The sequence below is a fragment of the Hemicordylus capensis genome, chromosome 3 (assembly GCF_027244095.1).
Source record: "Hemicordylus capensis ecotype Gifberg chromosome 3, rHemCap1.1.pri, whole genome shotgun sequence".
NCBI lineage: Eukaryota > Metazoa > Chordata > Lepidosauria > Squamata > Cordylidae > Hemicordylus > Hemicordylus capensis.
In genome coordinates this window covers 197,906,894-197,934,645 of record NC_069659.1, presented here as the reverse complement: position 1 = coordinate 197,934,645, position 27,752 = coordinate 197,906,894, and the positions used below count along the sequence as shown (strand labels likewise).

Here is a 27,752-nt window from a genome sequence, read left to right as displayed (position 1 = left end):
GATGCCATGTCTAGCCTCTCTCTCTATAAAAGTGGTAGGCCTGCACTACTTATAGCCAGAAGTGCACTTAGCCACAGACCTTGGGGATCAGATCCATGGCTTCCTGTCTCCAGGGGGCCCCTCCAAAAGACCTGGGGGGCCTCCCCAGAGCCCCACTGCTGCCCCGTGCCCACCCCACTGATATTTGCCATCTTCACCACCAGTTGGTGAGCTGAGCGGAGCAGGCCTCCCCCTGCCGTGGTGGCAGCGGCAGCGGCTGGTGGGCCTGTGTGGTGGGCGCGCCTGCACCATGTGAATATGGAGCATTCCATGCTGCCTGTGATGTCACGGGGGGAGACCTGCTCCGTTCAGCTCACCCCCCACCGGTGAAGATGACAAATATTGGCATGGGGGGGCAGTGGCGGGCACAGAGCTGGCACAGGGTGGCAGCACAGCGGCAAGGCTCTGGGGAACCCCCCATGTCATTTAGAGGGCCCCCCAGAGATGGGGCTGCAGGTATCTATTTTTAAAAAATTAAGGGGGGCCTCGTGGGGTGGGCTCATGGTGGGGGGAAGCTCTGAAGCCTTTCTGGTCTGGGCTGCTTTTGGACCTAGGTGTGCCCCTGCTTATAGCCCACCTAACTGAATGTTGTCATGTATTGTTACTGCTAGGTACTGATTTTTTAAATCCCAGACAGGCAGTTAAAAGGGTTTTTAAGCCCCTGGGAGACTGTGTTCAGCTTGGTGGACCACAAGTTATGCAGGCAACATATGAAAAGAGAACTTCTGGGTATTCTTATTTGTTTTATTTATTGGGGGGATTTTATCCTGCCTTTCTACATGGAAGAATGCTCAAAGCAGCTAGCAACCCCAAAACTACAATATAATGAAAACATTTTTAAAAATCAGCCAATTAATATTAAAACAGCAGATAAAGCAAACAAACAAGGGAGAGCAATACCACATGAAGCAGTTGGCAAACGAAAGCCCTGTATAAGCAAAGTTTCCAGGAACCATTAAAACACCAAGTGAGGAGCCCTGTGGCACAGAGTTCCACATGTTAGGTGCCACGACAGAGAAGCTCCTCTCATGCAATGCTGCCAACTGAGCCTCTGAAAGTGGTGGGACATCTGGGGCGGGGGAAGGTGCTCTTTAAGCTAGATGGCATTACTTCTTTTTTCAGAGACGCATTCATCACCTTCTCTGCCCACTTGGCCAGTCCTCCTCCATCAACCTGAATTAGCCATGATGGGCAAGGATCAAACACACAGGTAGATGATCTCACATGTCTGTAAATTCTGTCCACCTCTTCAGGCTGAACAAGCTGAGAAGGAGACCCAAGCAACAGGAGCAGGTGTTGAAGATACTTCAGCCGGTTCCAGGGCCCTAACCTGGTACCTGAGGCAGCCAGCCACCACACTGCCCCCCAAGCCTTCCATCCCCACCCTGTTGGTATGCAAAGTATACTGCTCCCCCCAATCTTTCTGCCCCATTTCCCCAACTCTTCCCCTCCCCAACCCAGCTGTGCACTCTTCTCCCCACTCCCAGCAGCCTGCAGAACATGCCCCTCCCCCCCTCTACACACACACACACACACACACACACACCCCAACTGGCTCTTTCCTTCCCCTGCTCTTCCCCTTCATTACCACAGTGGCACACATCTTCCCCGTGCAAGCCTCCCCTCCTTCTACATGAGTTTCCCCTCCACACTTCTTTCTGCTCTCTTCCTCTCTGGCTTTTGAAAATGCCAGGGGCTGAAGTAAAGGAGGAGAGCCGTTGTGTCAACACCAGTGAGCCATCAAAAGAGTAAGCTAGGGGAAGAGAGGAGGCATCTCTTCCTCCCACTTAGCTTACTCAATGGTGCACTAGCAGTGGTACCACTGCTCTCTTCCACTTCTGCTCTGGCATTATCAGAAACCAGAGAGGAAGGGAGCAGAAGGATGGGTGGAGGAGAGGAGAGTGCTGGGCTCAGAGGCGTAACTATAGGGGGGGCAGGGGGGCACGTGCCCCGGGCGCCATCTTTTCTGGTCACATGGGGGGCGCCGACATGACAAAAAAATCTTTAAATTTTTTTTAAATTTTTTTGTTAATACAAATGTTTCCTGCTCAGTGCAGTAGCGCTGCAGCAGTCAAGGGAGCGCGTCGGCAGCCCATCCCCCACGAGCGGTCCCTTCCGCGCTGCCCACGCCCCCCCCCCCATTGCTTTGCTGGCGCCTGGCGGCCAGTCAGTGGCCTGGCTTGGCGGCGGCGGCGGGCGCTTGTGAGGAAAAACCTAAGTATAATGTAGTATGTTGTGGCGTGGGGGGGCACGGGGGCGCCATTTCAGTGCTTGCCCCGGGCGCCATTTTCCCTAGTTACGCCTCTGGCTGGGCTAAAGCAGGATGTCACTCAAATCCAGCACTCTACTCTCCCCCTCCACACTTCCTTCTACTTCCTTTGCAAAATTGTCTTTTGGGAACTGGGCCATAGCTCAGTGGAAGAGTATCTGCTTTGCATGCATAAGGTCCCAGGTTCACTTCCTGGCATCTCCAAGTAGGGCTGAGAGAGCCCTCCCTGAAACCTTGGGGAACTGCTGCCAGTCAGTGTAGGTAAGTATCCCCCAAAGCAAATCGGGCATAGATTTAGAAGGGGGCTTTTTAGTTTAGGGGGGGAAAACAACTGCAGGGAGACATGATAGAGGTCTATAAAATCATGCATGGTGTGGAGAAAGTAGATAGAAATTTTTCTCCCTCTCCCATAACACTAGAACCAGGGGTCATCCCATGAAATTGATTGCCACGAAATCTAGGACCAACAAACAGAAGTACTTTTTCACACAACGCGTAATCACCACAAGATGTGGTGACAGCCAACAACCTGGATGGCTTTAAGAGGGGTTTGGATAACTTTATGGAGGAGAGGTCTATCAACAGCTACTAGTGGGAGGGCTATAGGCCACCTCCAGCCGCAGAGGCAGGATGCTTCTGAATACTAGTTGCAGGGGAGTTACAGCAGGAGAGAGGGCATGCCCTCAACTCCTGCCTGTAACAACAACAACAACAACAACTTGATTTCTATACCGCGCTTCCAAAAATGGCTCAGAGCGGTTTACACAGAAAATAACAAACAAATAAGATGGAACTGTAGGCTTCCAGCGGCATCTGGTGGGCCACTGTGTGAAACAGGATGCTGGACTAGATGGGCCATGGGCTTGATCCAGCAGGGCTGTTCTTATGTTCTTATGGGCAGGTACCAATAACTGGAATGGTACCTGGTAAACTGAAACACATATGATTTTAGTGGGATTTAAGTACACTTAGGGTTGTTCATTACAACCAAAGGCTATCATTTGGTAATGGGCCACATTTTAACTTCACCCTCTTGCTTATCAAAAGGCAACGGTTCACAAAGAAGGTGTAGTGGTACATGAAGGTACCAGGAAGAATGTACAGCTTTACAGTAAATTGAATTTGTGGAGGGGTAGCAGTGTATGGGCTTCACACAATGAAACATTCTTGGATCACAACAGTGCAATGTAATCTGTTTTATAGTCTGTTTTACATCTGGAAAGTGTATCATGCGTTTCAAATGTTTGGGTTTTGTATCTCTCCTTAAAACAACTGGAAGTTAAAGAAGCACATCAGGTTATTCTCATACAATCCTTTTATTAACATCTTTTGTGGTTATTGATGTATTCTGGTGAGCTGTCAAGTGTTCAGCTGGGCAATGTTAGGCACAAGATTTGTGGCACTTTGGTAATTGCAGAGGTGCATTCCTCTAGTGCTGGGCTTCTCTAAAATAGAGTTAAGTGCCACACTGGCTACAAGACACTTTAAACATGTAAAAGGAGAATCCATCAATGAAGAATGCAGAATGAGGGAATCACTGTAATCAGGCACCAACCAATTTAACCTGAGATAAACCAAAGAGCTATAGAGAAAATTCATACTAAAGTCTAATCTTATATACACTTTCTAGTGCCAAATCTATGTCAAATCTCTTTTTTTTCAGTCAGCGACCAGCATGAGATTAAAAGACTTTCTAGTGAGTAAACCTTACTGAACACAATGTGACTTGCTTCTGAGTTAAGAGGCATAGGATTGCACTGTAATGGCCTGTACATTATGTACAGCTTCTTATTGCCTAAAATTGCCTCCCCCCACCTAGTTGCTCCACAGGCTAAAGGTGCCATTTGCTGGCTTGCTGTCCTCTCCTTTCCACGTCCGTGCACTCTGGCCCTGCTCCCCTCCTCCTCCTCTTCCTCCTCGCTCTGCTCTGTTACTTCTGTGGCTGCTCAGGAAGGAGCCTCTACTGGTTCCTCAAGTGCTTGCACCCAAAACAGGTAGTAAGTGGTGCATTTGATGGTGGATTTGGCTGTGGCTGGGCCTGGTTGGTCGTGGAGGAAAGCTCTTCACAGCACCATTAAAAGCTGCCTCTCTGGGAGACAGAGAGTTGGATTGGCCCTCAGGATAGCAAGATCTGCACTCCTGAGAGGGACGGGGAGGCAATGGCAATAGATGAAGCATGAACGTCAGACAGGTTCAGAGCTCCTCAACTCTTCCCTCTCTCCCACTGTATCCCCAAACCAATGCAGGCTGGTCATCTGACCCCCAAAATGAGCAGCCTGCACAGCTCAAGTTGAAGCTGGGGTTCTACACTTCTCAACTGGGGGAGTGCCACAGCCAAACCTGGGGCGTCAAAATCCTAAGTCCAGCCCTGGCTCCTTCTCAACCAAATCCAAACACTAAAGTGTTTACACCATCCTTGTAAAATATGCTCTGTTTCTCTTCCAAGCTGTCTCCTCTTCCGTTCTGTCACCATGCCCTTTATCCTGCCTGCCTGCCCCACTTCCTTCATGAATGACCCACAAGAAACAAACAATTGCATTTGCAAACAATTGCATTTGCAAACAATTGCATAGACACAGATCCCAAATAGTTCATGAGCATATTTTTTGACTGTTTCCAAACCATGATCTTCACTCTGTTGCAAAATATTTCACATTTTGCCTTTTAAAATAAATAAATCTTGATACGTGTAATATCCAGATGCTTTGGATCAAGATGCCCATTTGGATATTAAGGTATGGATAAGAAATGCTGTTCTTATGCAAATACAGCCACATGTTTAAATAGTAGGGAGGTGTCAGAAGTACCAGTGAACATCCCTTTGTCTAAACATTGTGAGGAAAACATTGAAGTGAAGAGAATGAGATGGAAGGTACAATGGAAAGAGAATGTTGTGAGAGACGTAGAAGATCAATGGAGTAACTAATTGTTTGCTCATGCAAGAGAGTATTGTGAGATTAATAACACAGTGGTTCCATTCATAAACCATATTTTACAACTGTTCGTCTGCTTTCATTTTTGTCCTTTCAGCTTCAGAGTTCATACGTTCATTCCCCTTTTTGTGATGCAGCTGCATCTGGAGGTGGAGCAGTGGAGGTGAAATGATGCCAGTAATGGGTTTTCACTTCAAATTGTTTTTCACAGCAACGCATGGTTAGCACAAACTACACTTTTCAGATCCACTTTAACCCATGGTTTCTAATTCTGGTTTGTCAGCTGATTGCAAACCATGGTTAGTCAATTTGGACATCAGGTTAAAACGTAGTTACTGCCAGTTTTCTTAACTGTGCTTTGGTGCGATCTCTAAACTGAGCCAGTACCTTTCTTTATACTATACTGCCTTTAAAATGAATTATAGATTGTGGATGGGGGGTAGGAGGAAAAGAGAAAGGGGGTAGTTGAGGCAGAACATGTGATCTGGTGAAAAACAGCACAATATCATTTGGGTAACAAGAGTAGTGGCTTGCACACCAAATAGTTAATGTAGAGATACCCAAAAAACCATTCTTTCTAACACTCTCATTAAATGTGCAGAAACTGGGCAGTTAGGGATTCCTCATGGATACAGTGATTCCTCAGTCCTCGTGTTCCTGAAGAAGTGTGATAACTCTGTTGGAGAGACGTATATGGTCACTGCTTGTCCTTCAACAAGCAGGACTTAAAAATCAATGCAAGGGCATCAAGTATAATTTCTTATTCATCAGTCCCCATCAGTGGCCTATCGTCTCTTTTCAGTGCCCACTCACAAACAAATCCTAGTCAGGTTCCAGTGGAAGCAGCAGATGCTCAAACAAAGACAGAACAAAGCCATGCCCCTAAGTCACTGTTCCGTGTTTTAAATTCTGCCCGGGGAGAGAAACATGAATCCCTTCTTTATGAGTTAATCACTCTCATTTCAATTTGGTCACCTTCTTGATCCAGGGTGCAAATTTGCTTACTTTTGTGTAAACACCAGGGGAGTCTTTTCGGCCACATCCATAACCCCAGGAAGTGATCCCCAGAATTACCCAGTGACCACTTGACCTTTGACACATAAGTGGCCCTCCACTGTCCCCCTGACAGCTGTCGACTCGGTTATCTTCAGAGAGATTTCCAGCACAGAGCATACGATTGGTAAATTTCTTTCCATAACGGGACTGGCACACTACCCTTGGGAGTAGGGGCACCGAGCCCTGGAGTAACGTCCTCGAGTATGACCTCCCTGAAACAAAAACAGACGACGACTAGTGTAGCTCCATACGCAGGACAGCAATATTTCCACCCACCAAGCAAGCAAGTGTGCCCTTGCATAATTTTAATTAGAAGTATGCAAGAGAAATTCCTTCTCTAGGTTAGGAAAATAATTTTATATGACAGATTTTAATGTGTTCTTTTGTATATGTGTGATTTTAATGTGACCTTTAGACAATAAAGTCTAGACTTATGGCTCCAGATTTGCAGAGGTATTTTGGCATATATTTAGCCATATGGTCTTCCACCATGAACAATGGAAGTTACCAGAACATTTTGAAACTGTTGCTGTTTACAGGGGCAGAGCCACCATTAGGCGACTGGGTTCAAAGAACCCGGGCCGCCACCCCTCAAGGGCCACACTTCGTGACCCCAACCCGCCCCCCGTGTCTGACATCAGATACCAGAGGGGCTGGTTTAGCTCCCGAGCGGGGCCACGGGACCCTGTGTGGGAGTTAGATGGCCAGCGCTGCGTTTGCAGCGCAGCCAGGAGAGGCTCTCCTGGCCATGCTGTGAATGCAGCACTGGCCTGAATCTAACTTCTGAATGAGGCCCCATGGCCACACACCCTGCATCTGACGTCAGTAAGTTTCCGGGCAAAATACATAGTTTTCGTTATAACCTATAAAGCCCTAAACGGCTTGGGCCCTGGGTAGTTAAGAGAATGCCTTCTTCGCTATGAACAACACCGCCCATTGAGATCATCTGGAGAGGTTTGTCTGCAGTTGACACCGGCTCGTCTGGTGGCTACTCGGGGATGGGCCTCCTCCATTGCTGCCCCGAGCCTTTGGAACACACTTGCTGCTGAAATAAGAGCCTCCCCATCCCTTACAACTTTCAAAAAGGCAGTCAAGACGCATTTGTTCACCCAGGCTTTTAATTAGATATTATTTTAATTGTGGTTTTTTATAGTTTTAATGGTCTAAATTTTAAATCGCTGTAATGTTTTAATCTTCTTATCTGTTGTTTTTATTGGTTTGTTGTAAACCGCCCAGAGACTTGCGTTTTTGGCGGTATACAACTGTGTTAAGTAAATAAATTGTAAGCTGATAGTTTTTTAAACTTTTAAGTGGTCGGAATGCTTATGAATATCTGAATAACACCTGATCAGCTGAACAGGAAGGCTTATTTCAATCTGCAGTTAAGGTTCTCAACCAATAGTTATCAAGGCTTCAAACACTGCAGCCTGTGTTTGCCTCAGATTTTTTTTTTTACTGCTGTTGAGTTAATTTGGCAAAATAGCTATTTTTATACCAGACCATTGGTTCTGAAGTTTGATGCCTCATTAGTCTCTGTATGACCATAGTGAGTACCCTAAAAAATTAGGTACAATTGGCTTTTGCAAATAGATACATAGAACTGCCAGCTCTTACTAACTCTCATGCTTACAGGTAGGGGTGTGCAGAACGTTCTGGGGTCGAAACAGGCTGTTTTGAGGGCTCCAAGCTCACCACCATTCAAATGGTCAGCAGCACCATGCAAATGGCCATCGCACATGCTCAGAGGCCAGAAGAGTGCCATTTTGGAATCCAAAATGGCACTCGGAATGTTCCAAAGGAATGGTCCACTCATTTTGCATTCCGCTCCAAGCAGAACGCAAAATAGGTTTCATTCACACCCCTACTTACAAGGCTTCCCCGTCTCCTGTGAGAAATTGTGACACAGTCTGTCACTTACCTGTGTCTCCCCAGCCAGATATTACGCAAGCCTGTCTATTTATGGAGGACTTCTCTTTCCTGTCAGGCAGGCAGATGGGCTGGACATGGTGGCTGAAGGAGAGACAGTGGCCATCTTTGCCCCAAATTCTGACCAGGGCAATGTCATTGTCATTGCTGGTGGACTGGTAATTCCTGTGAAGGACAATCTTCTCCACGGGCAGCTCTCTTTCAAACTCATCCCTCACACCCGTGTGGTAGTCTCCCACGCGCAGAAGATAGCGCCGCACATCCACTCCAAACCTGGCCACAAGAGAGCAGTCAATCTGTTATTTCCCTCTGGAAATACCTCACCACAGGCCAGCTGCTTTTCTCCTGTTGTGTTCCTTAATGCTGAAATTAAGATTGTAGGCTCCACAGACCTGCTTTTGTTTTGCATATGATATTCTTCATGAAATTATGAGATCAATCAGTGTTGTTGTATAAACAAACAAACCCACCACCTCTACCACTTGGTGCTCAGAAGAGGTGGTTAATCATGGCGCCTCTGTGTTTAGAGACAGTTGTTTTAGGAGAAAGCAAGACATCTCTCAGGCATTTAAATGATGCTTCTGTGACTTGGGGGAACAGAATGACAATCGTAACTTATCCACTTGCTCTTTAAGTACAGTTTTACTCACGTGCACTTCATTACCTTTTGAAGCAATGAGCTGCCGTCACCACCCAACAGTTGCTGATAAGTGTTGCTCCACACAGCAGACGAGCATCTCTGTGAAAACCCTTCAGCCGTAGTGAGACTTGCCATGGCCAGCCTCCTCTGAAAAAGAAGCAAGGAGGAGCAGTGTAAAGGATTTTTTGAAGGCTCAGTGCTGTTCTCCCTGTCTACCTCCACCAGCTAATTTGCACTGTTCCTTAAAGAAGCTGTTGTGATATAGACTAGTGGTGATACCTTCTAGAGTAAAGTGCATGACACTAGAGTAAATATCCAGATTTGAAGCATCAACTCAAACAAATCACTTCGTCTACTTTTTTTGTTTAAGAATGTATTATTTCCAAATCCTGAAATTGACTTACATGTATGAAGGTTGGAGATTGTAGAGAGCTGCTGATCTTATGGTTCAAATGGAGATCAAATCACAGGAGATATATTATTGCAGATGGAGAATGTTGGCTGGTGGTGATCCATTAGGTGAAAGGATGGTGGTTTTACTAGCTCTATGGGGACCTTCCCGGTGAAGACCATAGAAAGCTTCATGGTGGAATGCACCGAGGACTGGAACTAAACAAGCAAGCAGGGCTGCTTGTGCAGGATTGGCTGGCTGAGAGAAGACTCCGCCAATCAATCCCTGGCACCTTGATTCTGACTGATTTTGATCAGGCTTGACTCGGAGATGTCTGCTTACACACAGAGGTGTGCTTGATTAATCTCCTACACAGTCCAATTTTACAGACAGAGGAAGAATGTAGCGAGAGGATCTAAACCCATATTTTCCAGGTTCAAAATCACTAGCCCTCATTGATGTAAATGAAGAAAAGAGGAATGAGAAAGGGCCTGAGTCCATCTACATTACAAACCTGTATGGGTTTTATATCACTTTGCCTGTTCCCCTGCCAAAGAATCCCAGAAATTTTAGCTTGGTGAAGTGTGGATAATTTTGTTAAGAATCTCATGTACCACCTTATAAAACTACAATTCCCAGGATTCTGTGGAAAGACAAAATAACTGCACAAACCCATTTAACTGTGTCTATAGCACGGATATAGCCTCAGGACTTTGAAGTCAGTGTCTAGGATCAACTAGTATCTGGATAGTGCAATGATGCAAAATTCAGAGTACTGCTGTGGTCTGTCCACTGTAATCTAAAAGTGGCAGGTAAGACAGGAACATGCACATGCAGCCAGGAGTATCTCTACTGAAAGCTGTATTTAATTTTCACATGTATTATGTAGGTTATCAGAACTCTGACCTTTTGACCAATTCATTATCCATGGTTAGAAGGGATTAGAATAATCCTAGATAACACTTCTTTCCTTTTACAACAAGGCTTCAAGTGATCAGCATCAGAGAGATTAATCCTTTGCTTAGAATAATATATGCGAATGATTTTAAGAAGTCATAAAATGTTAAATATACATAGAATCTTTTTAATATTGTTTTATACACACACACACAATTTTCCAGTTTAAAATATTCATAAAGCAGTTTATATAACAAAATGGCTGAAAAGGTGGTCCCTTGTGCTGAAGGGGTTCACAATCAAAAAAGAAATACAAGGCCCGGAGGGCAAAGGCTGACTTGGAGCAAAAAGGTTGGGCCAGGGGTGGGGGAGTGGGTAGGGGAAGGGGAGAGAATGTTTATTATAAACCACACAATGCCAAAAACTGTATTAAAACAAACAAACAAAAACATCCACAACAGTCACTGGAGGGAAGCTATGCTGGGATGAATAGAGGTCATTGTTCTCCCCCTGCTAAACGTAAGGGAGCCTGCAGGGTTTCCCATCATACAGCACATAGACTGGTCTAGCAACATAAGCAGTTGACTTATACCAGGTCAGACTCCTTTGTCAGTCTAGCCCAGTATTGTCTCCAATAGGCAGTCGCTGTGCTCCTTCATTGAGTGGAGATGCTTTCTGCATGAAAACCAGAAGTTCACCCACTGAGCTCTAGCAAATTAGCGACAAGTCACTGATTATGATGATGGAGTAAGCTATAGAGACCAGAAGGCATTCTTCACCTATGGATGTTTATGAAGCAGAGTAGCTCTGCACTTTTAGTGGGTTAGCTCACACAATGAAAACAGTTTCTGATGAATGTTAATTCAGATTCATGCAGTGTGCATGCTCCCAATTTCCAGTAACGTGAACAGTGCCGACTAAAAATTGCTGGACAATTCCAGGTTCATGCAACTGGAAATTGGGAACATGCGCACCATGCAAATATGGGATTTAACATTTACCGGCAAATGTTTTCATCATGTGACCCAGTTTCAATGCCTAGTAAACAGCACCAGCCTAAGTGGCAGAATAGCTCTCCTCATATTATGGCACTAGATATACCCAAGCAGATACTTTCCAACAGAGCTCTATCTCTACACTAGAATGTTGAGATTGGGCCCAGTGGCAGAGGCACAGGAATGGGGGCCTGGGTTCTCCCCTGTCCACAGTGGCCCTGTTAGGTATATGCTGTCTATATGCCAATGACACCCCTTGCGTGTGATGTCACATACAAAGGGCATGACCCGAGCTCCAGAGGGCCAGCATGAACCCTCCTGGGCTCATTCCCAGCCAGTTTGCTGGTTAGGTGCTTGCATTTCCAGCAAGGGGGAGAAAGGGAAATAAGTGCATCCAGCCAGAAAATGCCAGCTGGGAATGAGCTTGGAGGGCTCTCATGGGTCCTCCAGAGCTTGGACTACACCCCTTGTGCATGATGTCACACACAAGGGGGCATGGATAGAGCTCTCTGGGGCCCATCCCAACCAGCATTTGCTGGCTGAGTGTTCCTTTTGTTCCTTTTCTCCCTTGCAGAGAGAACAAATAAAACACACCCAACCAGCACACACCAGCTGGGAATGAACTCTGAAGGGCTCGCACAGCCTTTCTGGGGCTCTAGCCATGATGTGGGGGGGGGGGGGAGAGAGCCAATTAGGTGGCTCTCAGTTGCTGGGTGGCCCAGGTTCTTTGAACCTGTCTGCCCAATTATAGCTCCTCAGCAGTTGGGCCATTTTGCCAGGGAGGGAAATAATCTGCTGTCAATATTAAAGGACATCCATAATACTTACTGTAGTGAATAGCCTCTCCTCCTTCTAAAGAGTTAACAAGAAGTGAACCCTTGTCCTGACTGACAGGCTGGTGAACTACAGGGCTCACCCAATCAGTCCAACAGGTGGGTAGGACTAGAGAGTTGTTGCTGGGATTTCTGGGAATAAGAAAGGAAGTCTGTGTAGAGAGTGAGGACTAACAAGAGGTCGGGTGCCTCATGGCGGAGCTGCAGGATAATTTCTCAGGGTGAGAGATCTGCCAGAGGCTTGATTCTCATCCGGAGTTTGGTGAGTCAACAAAAGGGGAAGACAGGACTTTGCTGGCTTCTGGAACCCAGAATAGGGAACCGTTTGTTTAATCAGGCTGTGCATCAGGAATTTATTTTACTTTTGTGTGTGTGCTTTGCATTTTCCTAAATATCTGTTCTGTGCAACTAAGTAACTAAGTTTTGCCATATGCTGTCCCTGCATCATTCGGGGTGCTTTTGAAGTATGTTTTGTAATCAATTAAGTATTCTTAAGTGTATCTAAAAAGCTAAAAGCCTCAGGCAGAACCAGTCTGTAGTAATTGAATAAAAGTTTTTTTTCTCTGTTCTTTTTACATGCCTCAGCAGGTTGGTTATTAACCCATCAAGGGGGGACAATAAGGGGAAGACAGCTTGGCCAAATTAACAATTAACTCTATGTGCAGTCAGACTCCTGGGAGAACAATGGGTTTTCTTCTTGCCTTTTAGAAGAAGGAGGAGCAGAATTTTTTCATTTGCCCAGTACCCAGCTACAGAGGGACCTTAGACTAAAGCACTCAATCCAATGGTCCGGTTCTAGGCAAGTCTTAGAGTGCTTGGTAGCAGTCTTTTACACTACCAGAATTTATGGGTTTACCAGAATTTTTTTCTTAACACTTTCGGGTCTCGAAAGTTAAAGATTTTTAAACCAGCCAGTCTGCTTCTCAGAGCACAGGAAAGGGATGACTCAGCACTAAAGTCTCCCTTGTGCTGCAGAACTGGTTTAGACCAGTCAGGGAGATTATCTATTAACTTGGCCTAAGTCAGGAAAGGAAAATTTTTCTACTACCCACAATCCGCTACACTTACTTAAACTGGTTTAAATAACCATTTCCTCTCTATGGGAAACCCTGGAGATTGTTGTTTGATTAATGAGGGGGTAAAGGATTTCAAACAAGAGAATGAGCATCATAATCTATAAAATTATAATTCCTAGAGTTCTTTGAAGAAAGCCATGACTTTTAAGGTGGTATAAGAATTATATGCTGCTGCACACTTTCCATTTCCCCAAGAGGTGAGAGGTCCGAGGGGTAGTGCTATTCAAGTTTGGTTTCCTTTGGGGGAAAGAGCACTGGAGATTTAAATCATTTTTGTAGACCTAGGGCCACTGGGTAAATGTTGTCAACCATTTATGCCCAACCTAATTCTCCTAAGGTGGCCATCTCTTCTCCAGCTTGGGACCTTTGGTGTGGTCAGGAAAAGAAGCACAACCCCCAAGACATGGAGCAAACAATTATCTCCATCACCCTAAAGCCAAAGCACATTCATGTCTTAGGAGCAAAAATGACAGTGCAGTTCCCATTTTCCTGCCGTTTGGAAAAAGTACTTCATGAGAAGACAAGTAAACAAAGAAGGGACCGGCAGCTTTCAAGAGGCCCCATCTGTCTTCAAATTCTTCCCAGGAAGCAGGTTTCCCAAGAGGTGTAAGTATTTGGTGCTGTCTTGAAGTGAGTGTGTGCCAAGCCAATCTGACAGCTGCTCTGCTTTCTTGAGCAACAAGAGACAAATGAGGTACCTGAGAGATTTGTTTCCACCAATTATCCTTTTTTTCCTGTGGTGAAGCAAGCGGAGTCCACACATGCCAAATACTGAACCTGCCAACAAAATCAAATTGATTAAGAACATACCCTCATGCCATAGCTGATCAGCAGTATTTGCTAGGGCCAAAACCACATTTTGACAATCCATTTGTTCTGAAATGGATATTTTAATATGTGACATTTTAACCACATGTCAGCTTGGACTGAGCTCAAAATTAGGTGGGCCTTCTGCAGCTGGGGAGTTTATGTAGGAATCAATGGGACTTCTGGAGATGTAGCTGCAGAAGATGTACCAACATAATGTATTCTATATACTACTGTTAAAGATAAAGGACCTTTGTCCTTTTTTGCATTCTCTCTGCTTAACCTTCTCCTTAGAGAGATCCAAGCACAGATAAAGAAAGAAGGTAGAATCACAGAGCTGGAAGGGCTCTTGTAGGCCATCTAGTCCAGGAAATCAAGAGCTAGAACATCCCCAACTGGCTGTCCAGCCCCTGCTTGAAACCTACCTACCCCTAAGGAACTGGTTGAAGTAGTAGCAGTGCCACTGGTGTGACCCACACCTGAAGGAGTGACACAACCTACTTGAGACTCCTAATGCACCTGCTGAAAACCAATGACCTTGAGAATCTGTTCAGTGTAGCGATGCAATTTTAAAAAATATTATTTGCATTGCATATCCATGCCAGTAACAGGGAGGCCTGGTTGAATAATTTGGCAAGTGACCATGGTGCACAGGGAGTGGAAAAGCCATCATCACAGATAGGGATATCAATTTTTAGGTAAGTCTCTGGACAAGGACTGTCTTCATTTTAAATCTTGTATAGTACCAAGTTTTGTAGGGACTATAAACATAATCAGTGATGTAGGTTGAAATGCAGGCCACAGAAACCATGATCTACTGAAAGTCCTGCACAAAACACTTCTTGGTTTCCAAGTCTCCAACATATGTACATCTTTCCAAACTTCCTTCAACACTAAGAACTAGAAGAGTGATTTTTGCCTACTCAAATCGGAGACTCTCTGGATTCCAAAACTAATGCTAGGGTCCAACTTCTATGCACAGCTCTGGCTATTTAAAAAATATATATCATGACACCCTGCACCACCCAACCTCTTTAAGGAGCAGTACCCTGAGAGAAGATGCACCTGCATTTCCAATTGCCTGGGGCTCCTCCTCCATGTAGTCACAGATCACTCCAGCATCTTCGCTGTGCCAGCAGTTGTGAGTATTCCTCTCAGGAGTGATGCACTCTCCCAAGGTGCGCTCAGTGCCACTGCACTCCACATTGTCTAAATGGATGGGTCCATGTCCTTCGCCAAAATAAGCCATTATTTTAGCTTTTGCAGCACCACTGCGAGAAGAGATCAGTGAAACAGAAAGCAATTAAAGCCTAGAACCAGTCCTAGGGCAGGCGTCTCCAGACTTCAGCCCCCTACAGATCAGCTCACATACTCCGGGCTAGAGTGTGCCACATGTTGAGGGAAAGATGATCTGCACCAAAAATCAAGCAAAAATTTCCCTATAGCTGGGAGACTGTAAGCAATATGATCCAAACACAAAAGACTTCAACACACTGAGGTATCATTAAGGCTAAGTCATTTTATATACAAGCATGAATATGTTGCCTTCCCCTTGGAGACCTAAAGCCCACTGATTAAAATGAAAATAATTAAACTTAAGTTAAACTGGTTTTAATCTAAACAATTAAATTAAGCAATTACACATCCCCCCAGCAAGGGAGTTTAAAAATCTGCTATCTGTCTGGCCTGCTAGAGAGGTCATTATGCCCTATTTCCTGGAAGTGGAGGATTGCAGACATGAGTCCACAGTCCAGGAAAGTCAAGAAGTGGATTTTTTGTTTCTGTTTCTGGGGTTTTAGTGGGCGGGTTGGATTTTCTTGGGTTAGGATGAGGATGAGGATACTAGAACGATATGGAAAGGGAAGACTAGGCAGGAACAACCTCTGAAGCTGCAGCACTCCAAAAGCATCCCTACGTCTATTTTTGCACCTGTCCTGCATGTTACTTCTCATCCATTTCTGTTCAGTCTGTAACTCTGTAAACAGACATCTGCAAAGGCATCATAAGAACCCAGTATTTTCTCCTTTTAAGGTAGTTAGCTCTGGGTTGCTCTAAACATCTACCACTACGGAAAGGAAGAGCAAACCCCCATATTCTTCTCGCAGGAATAAGGCAAAGTTCACCACAGAGTGACATAATCTCTCTGTAGGAAAAATGTCACACTTTAAAAGGCCATGTCTTCACACAGCCAGAGAGCAATTGACACTCTGAGCAATTAACGCTCAGAAGACATAAGACACAGCAGCCCTTCCTTACAACTAAATACATGCACAGCCCAGAACATACAAATTGCATGGGCAGATTAAGCTAAGACCTAAAGCTGCCCCCTCAAAAGGAGACTGGAGGAATCCCTATCCGCATTAGAAAACAGGTGACAACCGGTGACTCTTGGGTGGGGCTGGGTCCAGTTTTCAGGGGCCACATGGCAAACTACTCTCCAGGGGCCTCCTCCTTCTTGGGTATCCCCCACCCGTGTTCCCTCTAACAGGGATTCCCGGAAGTTGTTGACTACAACTCCCAGAATCCCCAGCTGCAATAGTTTTTGCTTGGGCATTATGGGAGTTGTAGTCAACAACACCTGGGAATCCCAGTTAGAGGGAACACTGCCCCCTACTAAAGTTTGTAGCTGGATTTACCTCGACAGATGAGGTAGGAGAAAGGAAGTGACAACAGAGCAACTCTTTCCGTAAGGTAACTCTGCTGCATCACACAAAAGCTATGGACACAAAGATGGCCCTAGGGATCCACAGTGGACCCTTCTGAAAGCCTGGGCTCTTGGCAGCTACCTGACAATGCTAACCCCTGATGCTGGCCTGCCCTATATCCAGCTCCTGAACAATGCTATGTGCGCCTCTAAGTGTCAAGAGAGAGAGAAAGAAGGGCAATGGGATAGTGGGGGCGGGGGAGAAAGATGGAGACTCGGCCCACTACCCTCTTCACAAATTTGTCCTCAGGCAAAACTAGGTGTTGACAAGGTACTTTAAACAATCTACATTCCTGCCTTGAAGCAGAACCTTGCCCTCCAGTTACCTGTAACCCAGCTGTCTGCAAACCACAGCTGCATCTCTGTCTGTCCAGCCATCATCGCAGACACTGCCCCACTGCCCATTCAGGAAAACCTCAACGCGCCCTTCTTTGGTGCTCTCCCCATCCACCAGCCGCACAGGGAGCCCTGCATTTTAAAGTCCATAATAAATTAGGACACATGGAAGAAGACAACAACGGAATAGTGCAGGAGCAGCACACGATGGAAGAGCTAGTATGAATGCAAACTCCTGGCAAAAAAGGCCAACTTCGTTAAAACACAGAGAAAACAAGATCATATGCTGGAGAGGGAAAGCCCCAGAAATTTCCCAAGTTGTGGAACTTAATCAAATACATTGGGCTAAAAGCAAGGTGAAGAAATTAGGACAGCAAAAGGAACAATTCACATTTGGTTACTAAAAGCCAACGGCACCCATGATTCTGAAGGAAGAGCACCTCAACTCATAAATCTGAGGCTAAAAGCAAGCTGTGAATGAGTATAAAGATGCATTGCTTGTAAGCCGCCCTGAGTCCTATGGGAGTAGGGCGACATATAAATATAAATATAAATAAATAAATAAAGTCTCTCTCTCTCTCTCAAATTAGAGTCTTGCAATATCCTCTGCCAACTTTTAGTATACTTGCTGGAATCAGTATAATGACATTCTCAAAAACAAGTATCTGGTTTGGATTTTTTCTAAGGGTCAAACTAGATGTGATGGGAAAGTTTTGTTTATGTATCTGCCCTGTTCTCTTATAAATGTGGAAGGGTTTTGTTTTTTTAAGTACATCAAAAGGTCTGTGGACATCAGGGGAGCTGTACCTTGTTCCCCCACAAGTCAGGGATGAGGTGGACATCCAAGGGGTGAGACAGGGCGGAAAGACTACCACCCAGACCTCAGGTGACCTCACACCACCAAGACCCTCTGTACCAGGGGAACCATATCCTGAAACTCTGACACAACCCATTGTCTGATTCGGAGGAGACCCTGGAAGACCAACCCGTCACAGTAGAGATCCCCCAGTGCTGCCAGAATCAATGCCTGTTAAATAAGATTAGTCAATGCTGTTTAATAAGAGCCCCTGGTGGTGCAGTGGTAAAACTGCCGCCCTGTAACCAGAAGGTTACAAGTTCGATCCTGACCAGGGGCTCAAGGTTGACTCAGCCTTCCATCCTTCCGAATGTTGGGGGCAATATGCTAAATCATTGTAAACCACTTAGAGAGCTTCGGCTATAGAGCGGTATGTAAGTGCTATTGCTATTGCTATTGATACAAAATTGGTCAAGGCCCCTTTAAGCCACAGAGCCTTCCTCGTGGAAGGGGCTGGACCAAGCCACTCTACCTGGCAGCAGCTATAAAAACCTTCCTTCAGCACCAAACATTTGCTGGAGCAATATCTGATCTATTCTGCTGTATCCAGTTCTTGCTTGTCTGCTCAGAGCTATCTGAGGTCCCAACCACTTTACCCATTCGTGCTCCCCTCAGAACTGTCCGAGGTCTGCATCCCTTCCAGGGATCTGACCAGTATCCAGCTCCCTGTCTCAGCAAAGGCCCCACCTTGTCCATAGATCCCTGTCTGGAATAGGCAGACATATGAACAGGCAAATGTGGCTGCCTCCATCATGACTAATTTGGCCATTAAGGCGGCCAAGTCCTTAGGCCTAGGCAGCCTAATTTCAGATCTAGGCAGCCTAAGTCCAGATGTAAATTCAGAATTCAGATGCTCAGGGCCCATGTCACAGTGGGGAGTGGGTTCCACAACCATGCCTGAGGAGCAAGTTCTCACTTGTTTGGGGAATCCATAACCAGTTACCTGATGCATCGTCAGGGACAGTGTTGCTGTCCAGGGAGCAGTGGACTCCCACATCCTCTTCATGTGAGCAGTCATGCTGGCCCCAGCTACTATGGGGGCAATCAAACAGAGACAGCTCAATGCCTGTGCAAGCCACATCATCCAGTAAGATGAAGCCTTGACCAGAAGCAAATTCCCCCGCCGATGCCAGTCTGGCTGGGCCTCTGAAATAAAGGAAGCAAAGACACTGGTAGTAAGTAGACCCCATTCTCAGAGCCTCCTTGGCAGAGTCACAGCCCAATAGTATTCCCCAGGACTCAGTGTTCCTATGAACTGATCAATATGAAGCTGGAGAATAATTTCAACTGTCAAGTAGATGAGCTGCTTGGCAGTTGTTCACCCCCAGGAAAGGTGACAGGGAGGGGATCCAGAATTTAAAACACGAGATCAGCTTTCAGGGCAATAATGTCAAGCAGATCTGCTCCCTTATGGAGAGGCCAAATACACACAGAGAGATAAAAAGGGATGCGAGCAGAAAAAAGAATCACCATATTTCTCATTTGATCCATCTCTAACAAATCAATATGATTTCTACTTATACCTACTGAGACCCCCTGCTAACTGAGCAAAGAGGCACCTTTTAAAGTGGTGATTCTCTTATATTTAGCAGGGGGAGAGCAATTTGCCCTATTCAACCGCAGCATAGCATCCCTCCAGTGGCTGTTTCTGGTGTCAACCTTATGTTTCTTTTTAGATATTGAGCCCTTTGGGGCAGGGGACCATATTCTATATGTATTGTTTATTTTTCTATGTAAACTGTAGTAGTAGTAGTAGTAGTAGTAGTAGTAGTAGTAGTAGTAGTAGTAGTGGCAGGATCTGGATAGAACAGAACAGATAATACATGTATTCCTTGTTAACCTTTCCTCCCCTCTCCTCCCCACCCCCTGTTGTTTGCCCCACGGCTAATGTTTGGGCTGTAAGCCCTTTGCAGCCCTTTGTCTTTTTCCTTTATGTTATTTTGTAAAGTCTGATGTACATTGGCAGTATAACAACCACCACTTTAATATTGATTGCATATATTTACCCATTTTGGTCAAAATTGACCAATCTTTCTGTGACCTGTGGCTCCTTTTTGAGATCTAATATTTTTAAAATTATCTTTCATAATTTAAAGATAATTTTAAATTGGGTTTAGAATTTTAAAATATGTTTTTAACATTATTATAATTTAAAATAATTTTTAAATTAGATTGTTGATGACATTTCAAAATTGTGTAAAGAAAATCTGCCCCACTTCCACAGATTCCTACGTTTTCTTTTATTTATTGACCGTGATTCATAAAGGCACCAGGTCTTTCTGTCACTCTGAAAGAGCTAAAGGCAACTTTTATCCACAGTTTGGCTTGATTCAGACATCACGCTTAACTAACAAAGCATGGCGTGTCACTAGCCAGCAAACGAGAGTCAGAAATGATGGTTTGAAACAGAGTTGCAAGCCATGATTCTTCTTAACCTAATCATGGTTTAGCATAACTGACAAACCGTGAAGCTCTTCACACAATCCTTGTGAAAAGCTAGTGGGCTATCTGCAGGGAAGGAGGATTTTTACTTACCTTCCCTGCAGACAATCGGAAGCAGTTCCCTGGGCGGGTGGATCGCCTGCCCAGACGAGTGGCAGCTCTCCTGCAGGCCACCCATGCCTCGCTCGGCTCTCCGGGGGTCAGGCTCAGGGAAGCGCCGCCATGCGGCACCCTGTCCCCCGGAGCTCCAGTCACGCACCACGCAAGTGTGCAGTGCATTAATGGGAGCTCCCCTCCCTCCGAGTGAGCCAGCCATGGCTGCAAGCAGCCGAGGCAGACACTCAATTAAAAAAACAAGGGTAAGGGGGCGCTCACTCCCTTAACTTCATTTAAGAGGGTGGCTATTGAGGTGGGCTTGCCGCCGTGGAGCCACCGGGCACGCCCTCAAACCCAGTGGTTCTCATGAACCTGAAAAACCAGGTGGGCTCCCTTAGCCCAGTTTTGCACGCTCGTGAGAATAGCCTTCATAGTTACAACCATTACTAAACCATCACAGGTAGCTGCACCCTGAAGACATGTGGGCAGTTATGAAGCGGAGAGGATGGAAAACAAAAGCAGACAACCAGCTGTTATCCAGATTTACTTCTTGTGCATTTAGCACATTTGGAAAACCTAAAATCTCTTTAACAAGCTTTAGACTTTTCACCTACCTGAAGCCCAGTTGCCTGCAGACCACCTGGGCGTTGATACCTGACCAACCATCATCACACACACATCCCCAGCCTCCGTTGTGGTATACCTCCACTCTCCCTTCATGTGGGTTGTGGCCTCCTGCCAGTCGGATACTACCTTCTGCTGGGATGTGAGAGAGACAGACAGACAGAAGTGATCAGCAGGGAAGTTCCCTTTGCACCCACCCTCTCCTTTGAGGATTACCTACAGTACTAGTGGTGAACATCCTATTATCCGCAGCCTTTCAGAAATGTCTCCTCTTGGCAGTAACAACCTTGCGACCTTCTGCTGTTGAGTCAAGCCACAAGGAGGCTGTTCTCATGAGCAGCCTAGCACAGGCAAGGGCAGCCTAGCCTGGGCTAGGCTGCACGTGTGGAGTGCTGGGATCTATGCGGATCCTGACACTCCCATGCAGATCCTGACACTCCCATGCAGCCTAACTCTGGTCCTAAGCCCGCCTCTTAGCTAACTAACTAACTAACTAACACTACAACCCCTGTAAAAGGCTGCATGTTCACAGAGGCTGCATGTTCACTGCAGCATGGGTGTAGCGTCCATTAGATAAGGGAGCAAGCGCGCTCCCTTAACCTGGCTGCCGGGCTCATGTGTCTCCTTGGTTGGGTGAGGAATCACTAACTGCACATATTTCACATTCCATCTTGTGAAACATTAACTGCAGTCTGAAGTGGTACAATCCAAACATAGGTTTGCCGTCTTAGTGAGACCTGAGAAAGGCATTCCCTAGAAACTGCCTCCACAGAGGCTGCATGTTCACTGCAGCATGGGTGTAGCGTCCATTAGATAAGAGTGGGGAACAAATGTCCCCAGGCCTGCAGGGTCAGGGTCCCAACCAAGCTCAGCGTACGCCCTCTCTGCGCCGGGTGCTGGTGCCCTGCGGCTGGCAGCCAGAACGAGACCGAAGGAGACCTGATCAACACCAGCAAGAACAAGGAGGATGCTGTGTGAGCGTGGCCACTTTTCCCTTTGGCGGGCCAGTGTGGAGGGCTGGGCCCCAAGCCGCTTCCATGCGGCCCGGCTGTAATGGAGTGGGGTGGCTGCTGCTGCTGTGATGTTGTGTGGCGTGCCCGCACCCTTGCCTGCCTCATGGCCCCGCTTGCAGGCTGGAGCAGCAGACAAGTCAGGCCTGAGCCACAGCGCCGGCAGGTGGCAGGCCTCCTTTGTTCTGGAGTGGCCTTTTGTTGGCGCCATGTGGCAGGGTGGGCGGGCAAGCCTGCCACCCAAAAGGGCTGCTGTGGACTCGCCTCCCTTTCCGGGAGCACTTTGGAGAGTGACTGCTTCCCGCTACAGGGCTCGGCTGCTTTCCTCAAACACGTGCCTGCCTCCCTTCCTCTTAACCGCTTGACAGAAGCCCGCTGTAGCCTTCTGAAGCTTGTTGGAGAAGAAGCAGAGGACTAAGCATTGCCTCCTGCACATGATTGGACTAGCCACAGTACTGGAGGTGCGTCTGTATCGCTTTTACGGGGGTTGTATAGTTAGTTCAGTGTGCTTGTAAAGCTTCAGCTGGTTCACTTTTTCAGTGCGGTTCATGCAACTGATAATTTATGGCGGTCGAGAGGGAGAGAGAGAGACGCACCCTGCTGGGCTCAGCGGCTACTGCTGACTGAGCGGGAGCCATTGCACTTTGCTAATTGCCCCACCCCCTTGCATCTGACATCAGATGCAGGGGGCATGGCTCGGGCCACTGGGGCACACGTGATGGAGACCCCTTGCCTGCACTTTGTCCCCTGGCCCCCAGGAAGCTCACTATGCCCCTGCGCTGTAGAAATGCCAGAGGGATTCATACCTGCAAAAGGGTCACAGGTTACCCCAGCATCTTCAATATGGTCACAGTTGTGCTCTCCCCAGTTACTTTTCTTGCATTGGTCCAACAAAAATTCATTGCCTGAGCACTCCACTTCATCCAGAAGAATTGGCCCTGAGCCCTGCCCAAAGCGAGCCCAAGACACAGCCTTCGGAGTTCCACTTGGGAGAAGGCAAACATACACATTGTGAGAACCAATCATTTTACTGAGCACTAATTCCAACATAATTCAGAATGGCAGTTCTGCATTCAGAACTCTCCTTATGCAAAAAGGAACCAGTGGTGAATTACCTGAGGCCAAGCTGCCGGCAAACCACTGCTGCATCCTTGTCATCCCATTGGTCATCACAGATAGTGCCCCAATTTCCATCGTGGTACACTTCCACTCGTCCTTCAAACCTCTTCTTCCCCCCCACCAGACGAAGTGGAGACCCTACACCTGCTCTTCAGGAAAAGGTGAGAAGACAGGGAAGAAGAAGAAGAAAATACCAAAACACTGTCCTGATGGCCAAGATAACAGTCCTTTCAGCTACCACAAAGAACCCCTCCCCCTTCTTTCCTGCCAACAAACACCTCATGGCTGCAGGGGCTCTGCTCCAAACACAAACAGAGACATAACAGAAGAGACCAGGAATACCTACATATCTATCACCAGGCCACGGCAGGGACTGTCCCTTCCCAAACAGGCTGCTTTTGATGCCCAACTACCATTCCTAGGCATTAAGAATACCCTTCATTCCCTAGGCTCTGGACTGAGAGACAGACCATTGCCCTGTTTCGGACCTGAGGAACCAAGCCCCTCACAGTGGATCAGAGTTTCTAGCTTGGTTAGGAGAACAAATTCAGCATGCTGCAGGGTAGAGAAGAGGGCAGGGGGAGGACACCGGGGAAAGTATGCATGGAGAATGTGCCGTGCACCACGGAAGTTGAGGGTAGGGCAGGCTGAAGCGATGGGGTCCGTGTGAGGGAGAGAATCTGGAGGGAAACGGGAGTGCAGGGTCTGCCGTGCTCCACATGTTGCAAGGATGGAAAAGGCGAGGAGAGGAGATGTGTGGTGCACTGTGTGCACTGGGGGCAGCAGCACACTATATCACTGCAGGTGCCAGGAGGCCTTGGGCTGGGCCTGGGTAAACTGCTTATGCTGATTTGTGTAGTGTTTCAAAAACCTCTTTGACCATAGAGTGAGTGAGTGTCCTATGGACAACAATGCCTCTGCCATACATCTTTAGCTCTCTTAAAAAGAGTTGCCTGCCCTTTTGCCGATACGCTTGAATAGTCATTGAGGTGCATTTGTTCTCTAGTTACCTTGAGGTGGGACACAATTTGCCACTGCAATTCCCTGGATGCAGGTTCTGGACCTCTCTTGGTAATTGCATTGCAACAGCATCTTCTCATCCCCGTGACAGTTGGCAGACTGCAGGTGGAAGGGCATCTGCTCCAGACCAGAATAGTTCTCTTTTTCGGCTGTGCCGATTTCACTAAGCCAGAGAGGAGAAAAGGCAATAACCCAACTGAAAAACACTGGCAGTTTTGCTTCAGTCTCCAAACCTATATCGAAATCAGTCATCACTCCATTTGTCAGAAAACAATTACTTTGCCGCCTGCATTCCACTACCACTCTGGAGTCAAGTGGCAAAATGACAGCAGTGCACTTCATTTACCCCTTTTCGTTACCGTTAGGTCAAATTATCACAAAGGGCTATCATAAGCACAATGTAAAAGCACAAAGGAACCAGGCAAATGGCTACAAAGGATAAAGACCATTAAAAGAAACTCATTGCCCTTTGAGGTCTTGCTCTGAGTCCCGTCTATGTACTGGGCAAAGTTGGTGGGGATCTGTAGCAAGGCCTTCTCTGTTGTGGTCCCCCAGCTGCCCAAATTCCCTAGAGAGAGAGGCTAATCTATGTCAATTTTTATTATGTATCAGTGATAGGTTAAATAATTTCTTTTCAAGCACATAAGTAAATTTTAATGCAGATTGGTTTTTATGGCTGTTCTGGACACTTCTATAGTGTTCTGGGTCATTTTCTTCCTTTGTTTAGGAGGTCTGTGCTAAATTTTCATAGGGTTCACTTTTACAGCAAAAGCTGACATTTCAAGCACAAAGTTTCCTAATAAAAACAGTGCTCCCATAGGGTGGTGGTGGTGGGGAATCACCTTTCTGGAATAGTGCAACCCCTGCATCTTTCCTGGTATGGCATCCGCCAAGAGATGAGGAAGGGTCATACCTGGGCCTTGTGCTTCTGCTTGCATCCTTTGAGGGGGCTGCAACCATCACTTTAAAGGGGGCAATCCGCAGCTATATGTGCAACACAATCCTTTCCCTCTTTTGGCAAGAGAGGGAGGAAGATTGCATTGCACTTAGCACTGAGGATTGATCCCTTTAAAGTGACTGTTGCCACTCCAAAAGGCATGCACATTTTCATCACCGCCATGTGTCATGACAAAGATGCCCTGTTTTAGCATAGTCCTACCATTCGTACTGTAAGCCTCTTTGGGCAGTGTTGGGAAAAGTCATTAGGCATTAAAAAACAAAAGCAGCAAACCCAGTTCTGCTGTACACATATCTATGGCATGAATCAGATACCAGACCAATTTGCAGTGAAGATGAGATGATCTTTGTCAAAGGGTGCTTCTGCAAAAGAGCCTGGCGCGTAATAACTGAGTGGGGACATCACCAAGAGAGGTGGATATTTTTTTTTTTAAAACAGTGTTCCGTAGTTTCCATTCATGCCCAATTATTTTGGCCTGTTTCCATCAATGTACTTACTGCAGGTGTGGTTCAAATCAGTAAATGTTCCTCTACAAACACGATCTGTGCAAGTTGGAATTAGATGTGAAGGGACAGGATTCTAGCCACGTTTTCTCCCATTATGCCAGCTTTCTGTGTGTAAGAAGCCTTTTTCACGGGAGAATATTCCATCACTTGGGTACTCACCCTGCAGTCTGAAATGGTGCAGCCCAGACAGGCTGACCACCTCAGTGATATATAAAAACCTACATAAAACTGGACATGACTTTGGGTGACCCATAATCAGATCTCCCACTTAAAACATCCCCACTTTCTTCTCCCATTCTTGCTTTTTGTTCTTTTGGATCTTTCAGCAATTCCTGCCAAGGTACCAAGTGCTTCTGTGCCTTGCCTATGCAAAGAATGAGTCGCCATCCCTCATCCCACCTGACTATGGATAAATTCTCTTCCATTGGATGGAGGTAAACCTCCATCTTCCCTTACCCCTCCACCTAAGACTCCTGTGCTAGCAGCAAGATTGAAAATGGGCCCCTTTTCCCTGGAATGTTGCCATGACATTCCAATTCACTGACTTGAATTCACTTGGAATTCAAGTCACTTTCCCCTCAAGTCACACAGAGAGTTGTGAGTATTCCATTTCCTTAAATGCCAGGCTGTCAAATGTATGACAAGATTGGATAGATCTTTTTGACTGATGTATTTCTGTAATACAGTCTGTCTTCTTGAACCTCTTTCTTTCTGTTTCTGTGTATTCTTGTCCCAAATAAACTTCTTAATTTGGAGATCTTATTGACTAGTGAACCTGCCACTCATATGCTTCTCCCTACAAGCCCAACAATTAATTAATAATTAATAATTCAGTTTCTATAATGCCCTTCCAAAAATGGCTCAGGGCGGTTTACACAGAGGAATAACAAATAAATAAGATGGTTCCCTTGAAGGGCTCACAATCTAGAAAGAAACAAAAGACAGACACCAACAACAGTCACAGGAAGTACTGTGCTGGGGGTGGATAGGGCCAGTTACTCTCCCCCTGCTAAATAAAGAGAATCACCACGTTAAAAGGTGCCTCTTTGCCAGGTTAGCACCCACTCTAGGGACAAGCAGGAGGGACAGACTAGCTGAAGTCTTGCTCAGCAGCAACTAAGGAGATAGAAAATCAGCATAATGTTCCCTTTGAATTGTCTGCATAATGAAAAGAAATGAGTATTTTATGGGGATAGCACAAAATACCCACAGGACATAGACAATGTAATGTAGATACCACGTAAATGCCCATGATTATTCATGGCTGAATATGGAATATACTGCCATCTGGAAGCTGGTGATAGACTTTCAGATTTTTTTGCAAGGGGGTTAAACCCTTCCCCCTTGCACCATTTTCTCAGTTTAAGCTGTTCCCTAAGCTTCTGAAGCTGGTACCATACAGTTACCTATATGATTTTCCCCACAGGACTATTGCAGCTTCTGAAGAATGATTTTAATGGACAAAACGCATCACAGCGTGGAGAGTTTAAAAAACCCTCCCCCAGAATCACAGTCCTGATTTTTCTCCATGGCTGCTTTTTCTTTCCTTTTTGATTTAAGGAAGATCTGATCACAAATCCCCTAATGTCATATCCACTATGACCCTCATTACCCTAGTTTAGGAATGAGCAAAATGTCCTTTGAACAAGCAAAATGTTCTTTTCAGTGAGGCACAGCAGGGAAGTAACTTGCCCAGAGAGCAGGAGGCTGTTGGTTCGAATCGCCGCTGGTGTGTTTCCCAGAATATGGGAAACTCCTATATGGGGCAGCAGCGATATAGGAAGGTGCTGAAAGGCATCATCTCACACTGCGCAGGAGAAGGCAATGGTAGCCCCCTCCTGTATTCTACCAAGAAAACCACATGGCTCTGTGGTCGCCAGGAGTCAACAGACTCGAAGGCACAATCTTTCCTCTTTAGGATATCAAAGGAATTCTAGGCTCCAACATTTTTCTAAGGTAGTCTTTCTGATTTAAAAAAAAACCCTTTGCTTCCACTCAATGAGACTGTCCTACCCTAGGCCAAGCTGTCTGCAGACCACACTGGCATCCCAGTCCGTCCACTGATCCCCGCAGATCATGCCCCACAGTCCGCTGAAGTATAACTCCACCTTGCCATCCTCCATCAGTCGCACAGCACCTGTGGAAACAGAGAGGCCACAAGAGTCACATCAGCAGAATCCTGAAAATGCTTAGTAATGCTCGAGACCATAGTGCCCAAG

General features: G+C 46.2%; 1 protein-coding gene across 3 annotated transcripts in view; it reads right to left on the bottom strand.

Annotated features, from left to right (window-relative positions):
* Positions 1-3,562: 3,562 nt before the first annotated feature.
* LOC128352350 (neurotrypsin-like) overlaps positions 3,563-27,752 on the bottom strand; it is a 42,878-nt gene continuing 18,688 nt past the window's right edge. For 2 of the 3 annotated variants that reach the window (XM_053312887.1, XM_053312885.1), the window contains exons 4-15: positions 27,547-27,670; positions 24,060-24,232; positions 23,046-23,193; positions 22,737-22,915; positions 20,911-21,055; positions 18,702-18,904; positions 16,893-17,034; positions 14,928-15,133; positions 13,754-13,832; positions 8,888-9,010; positions 8,216-8,496; positions 3,563-6,509 (exon numbers count right to left, since the gene is read on the bottom strand). In XM_053312887.1, the coding sequence (XP_053168862.1) occupies positions 6,199-6,509; positions 8,216-8,496; positions 8,888-9,010; positions 13,754-13,832; positions 14,928-15,133; positions 16,893-17,034; positions 18,702-18,904; positions 20,911-21,055; positions 22,737-22,915; positions 23,046-23,193; positions 24,060-24,232; positions 27,547-27,670 (2,114 nt within the window). In that variant the 3' untranslated portion in view covers positions 3,563-6,198. The remainder of the gene's footprint in view (positions 6,510-8,215; positions 8,497-8,887; positions 9,011-13,753; positions 13,833-14,927; positions 15,134-16,892; positions 17,035-18,701; positions 18,905-20,910; positions 21,056-22,736; positions 22,916-23,045; positions 23,194-24,059; positions 24,233-27,546; positions 27,671-27,752) is intronic. The other variant, XM_053312888.1, reaches the window with a different exon arrangement.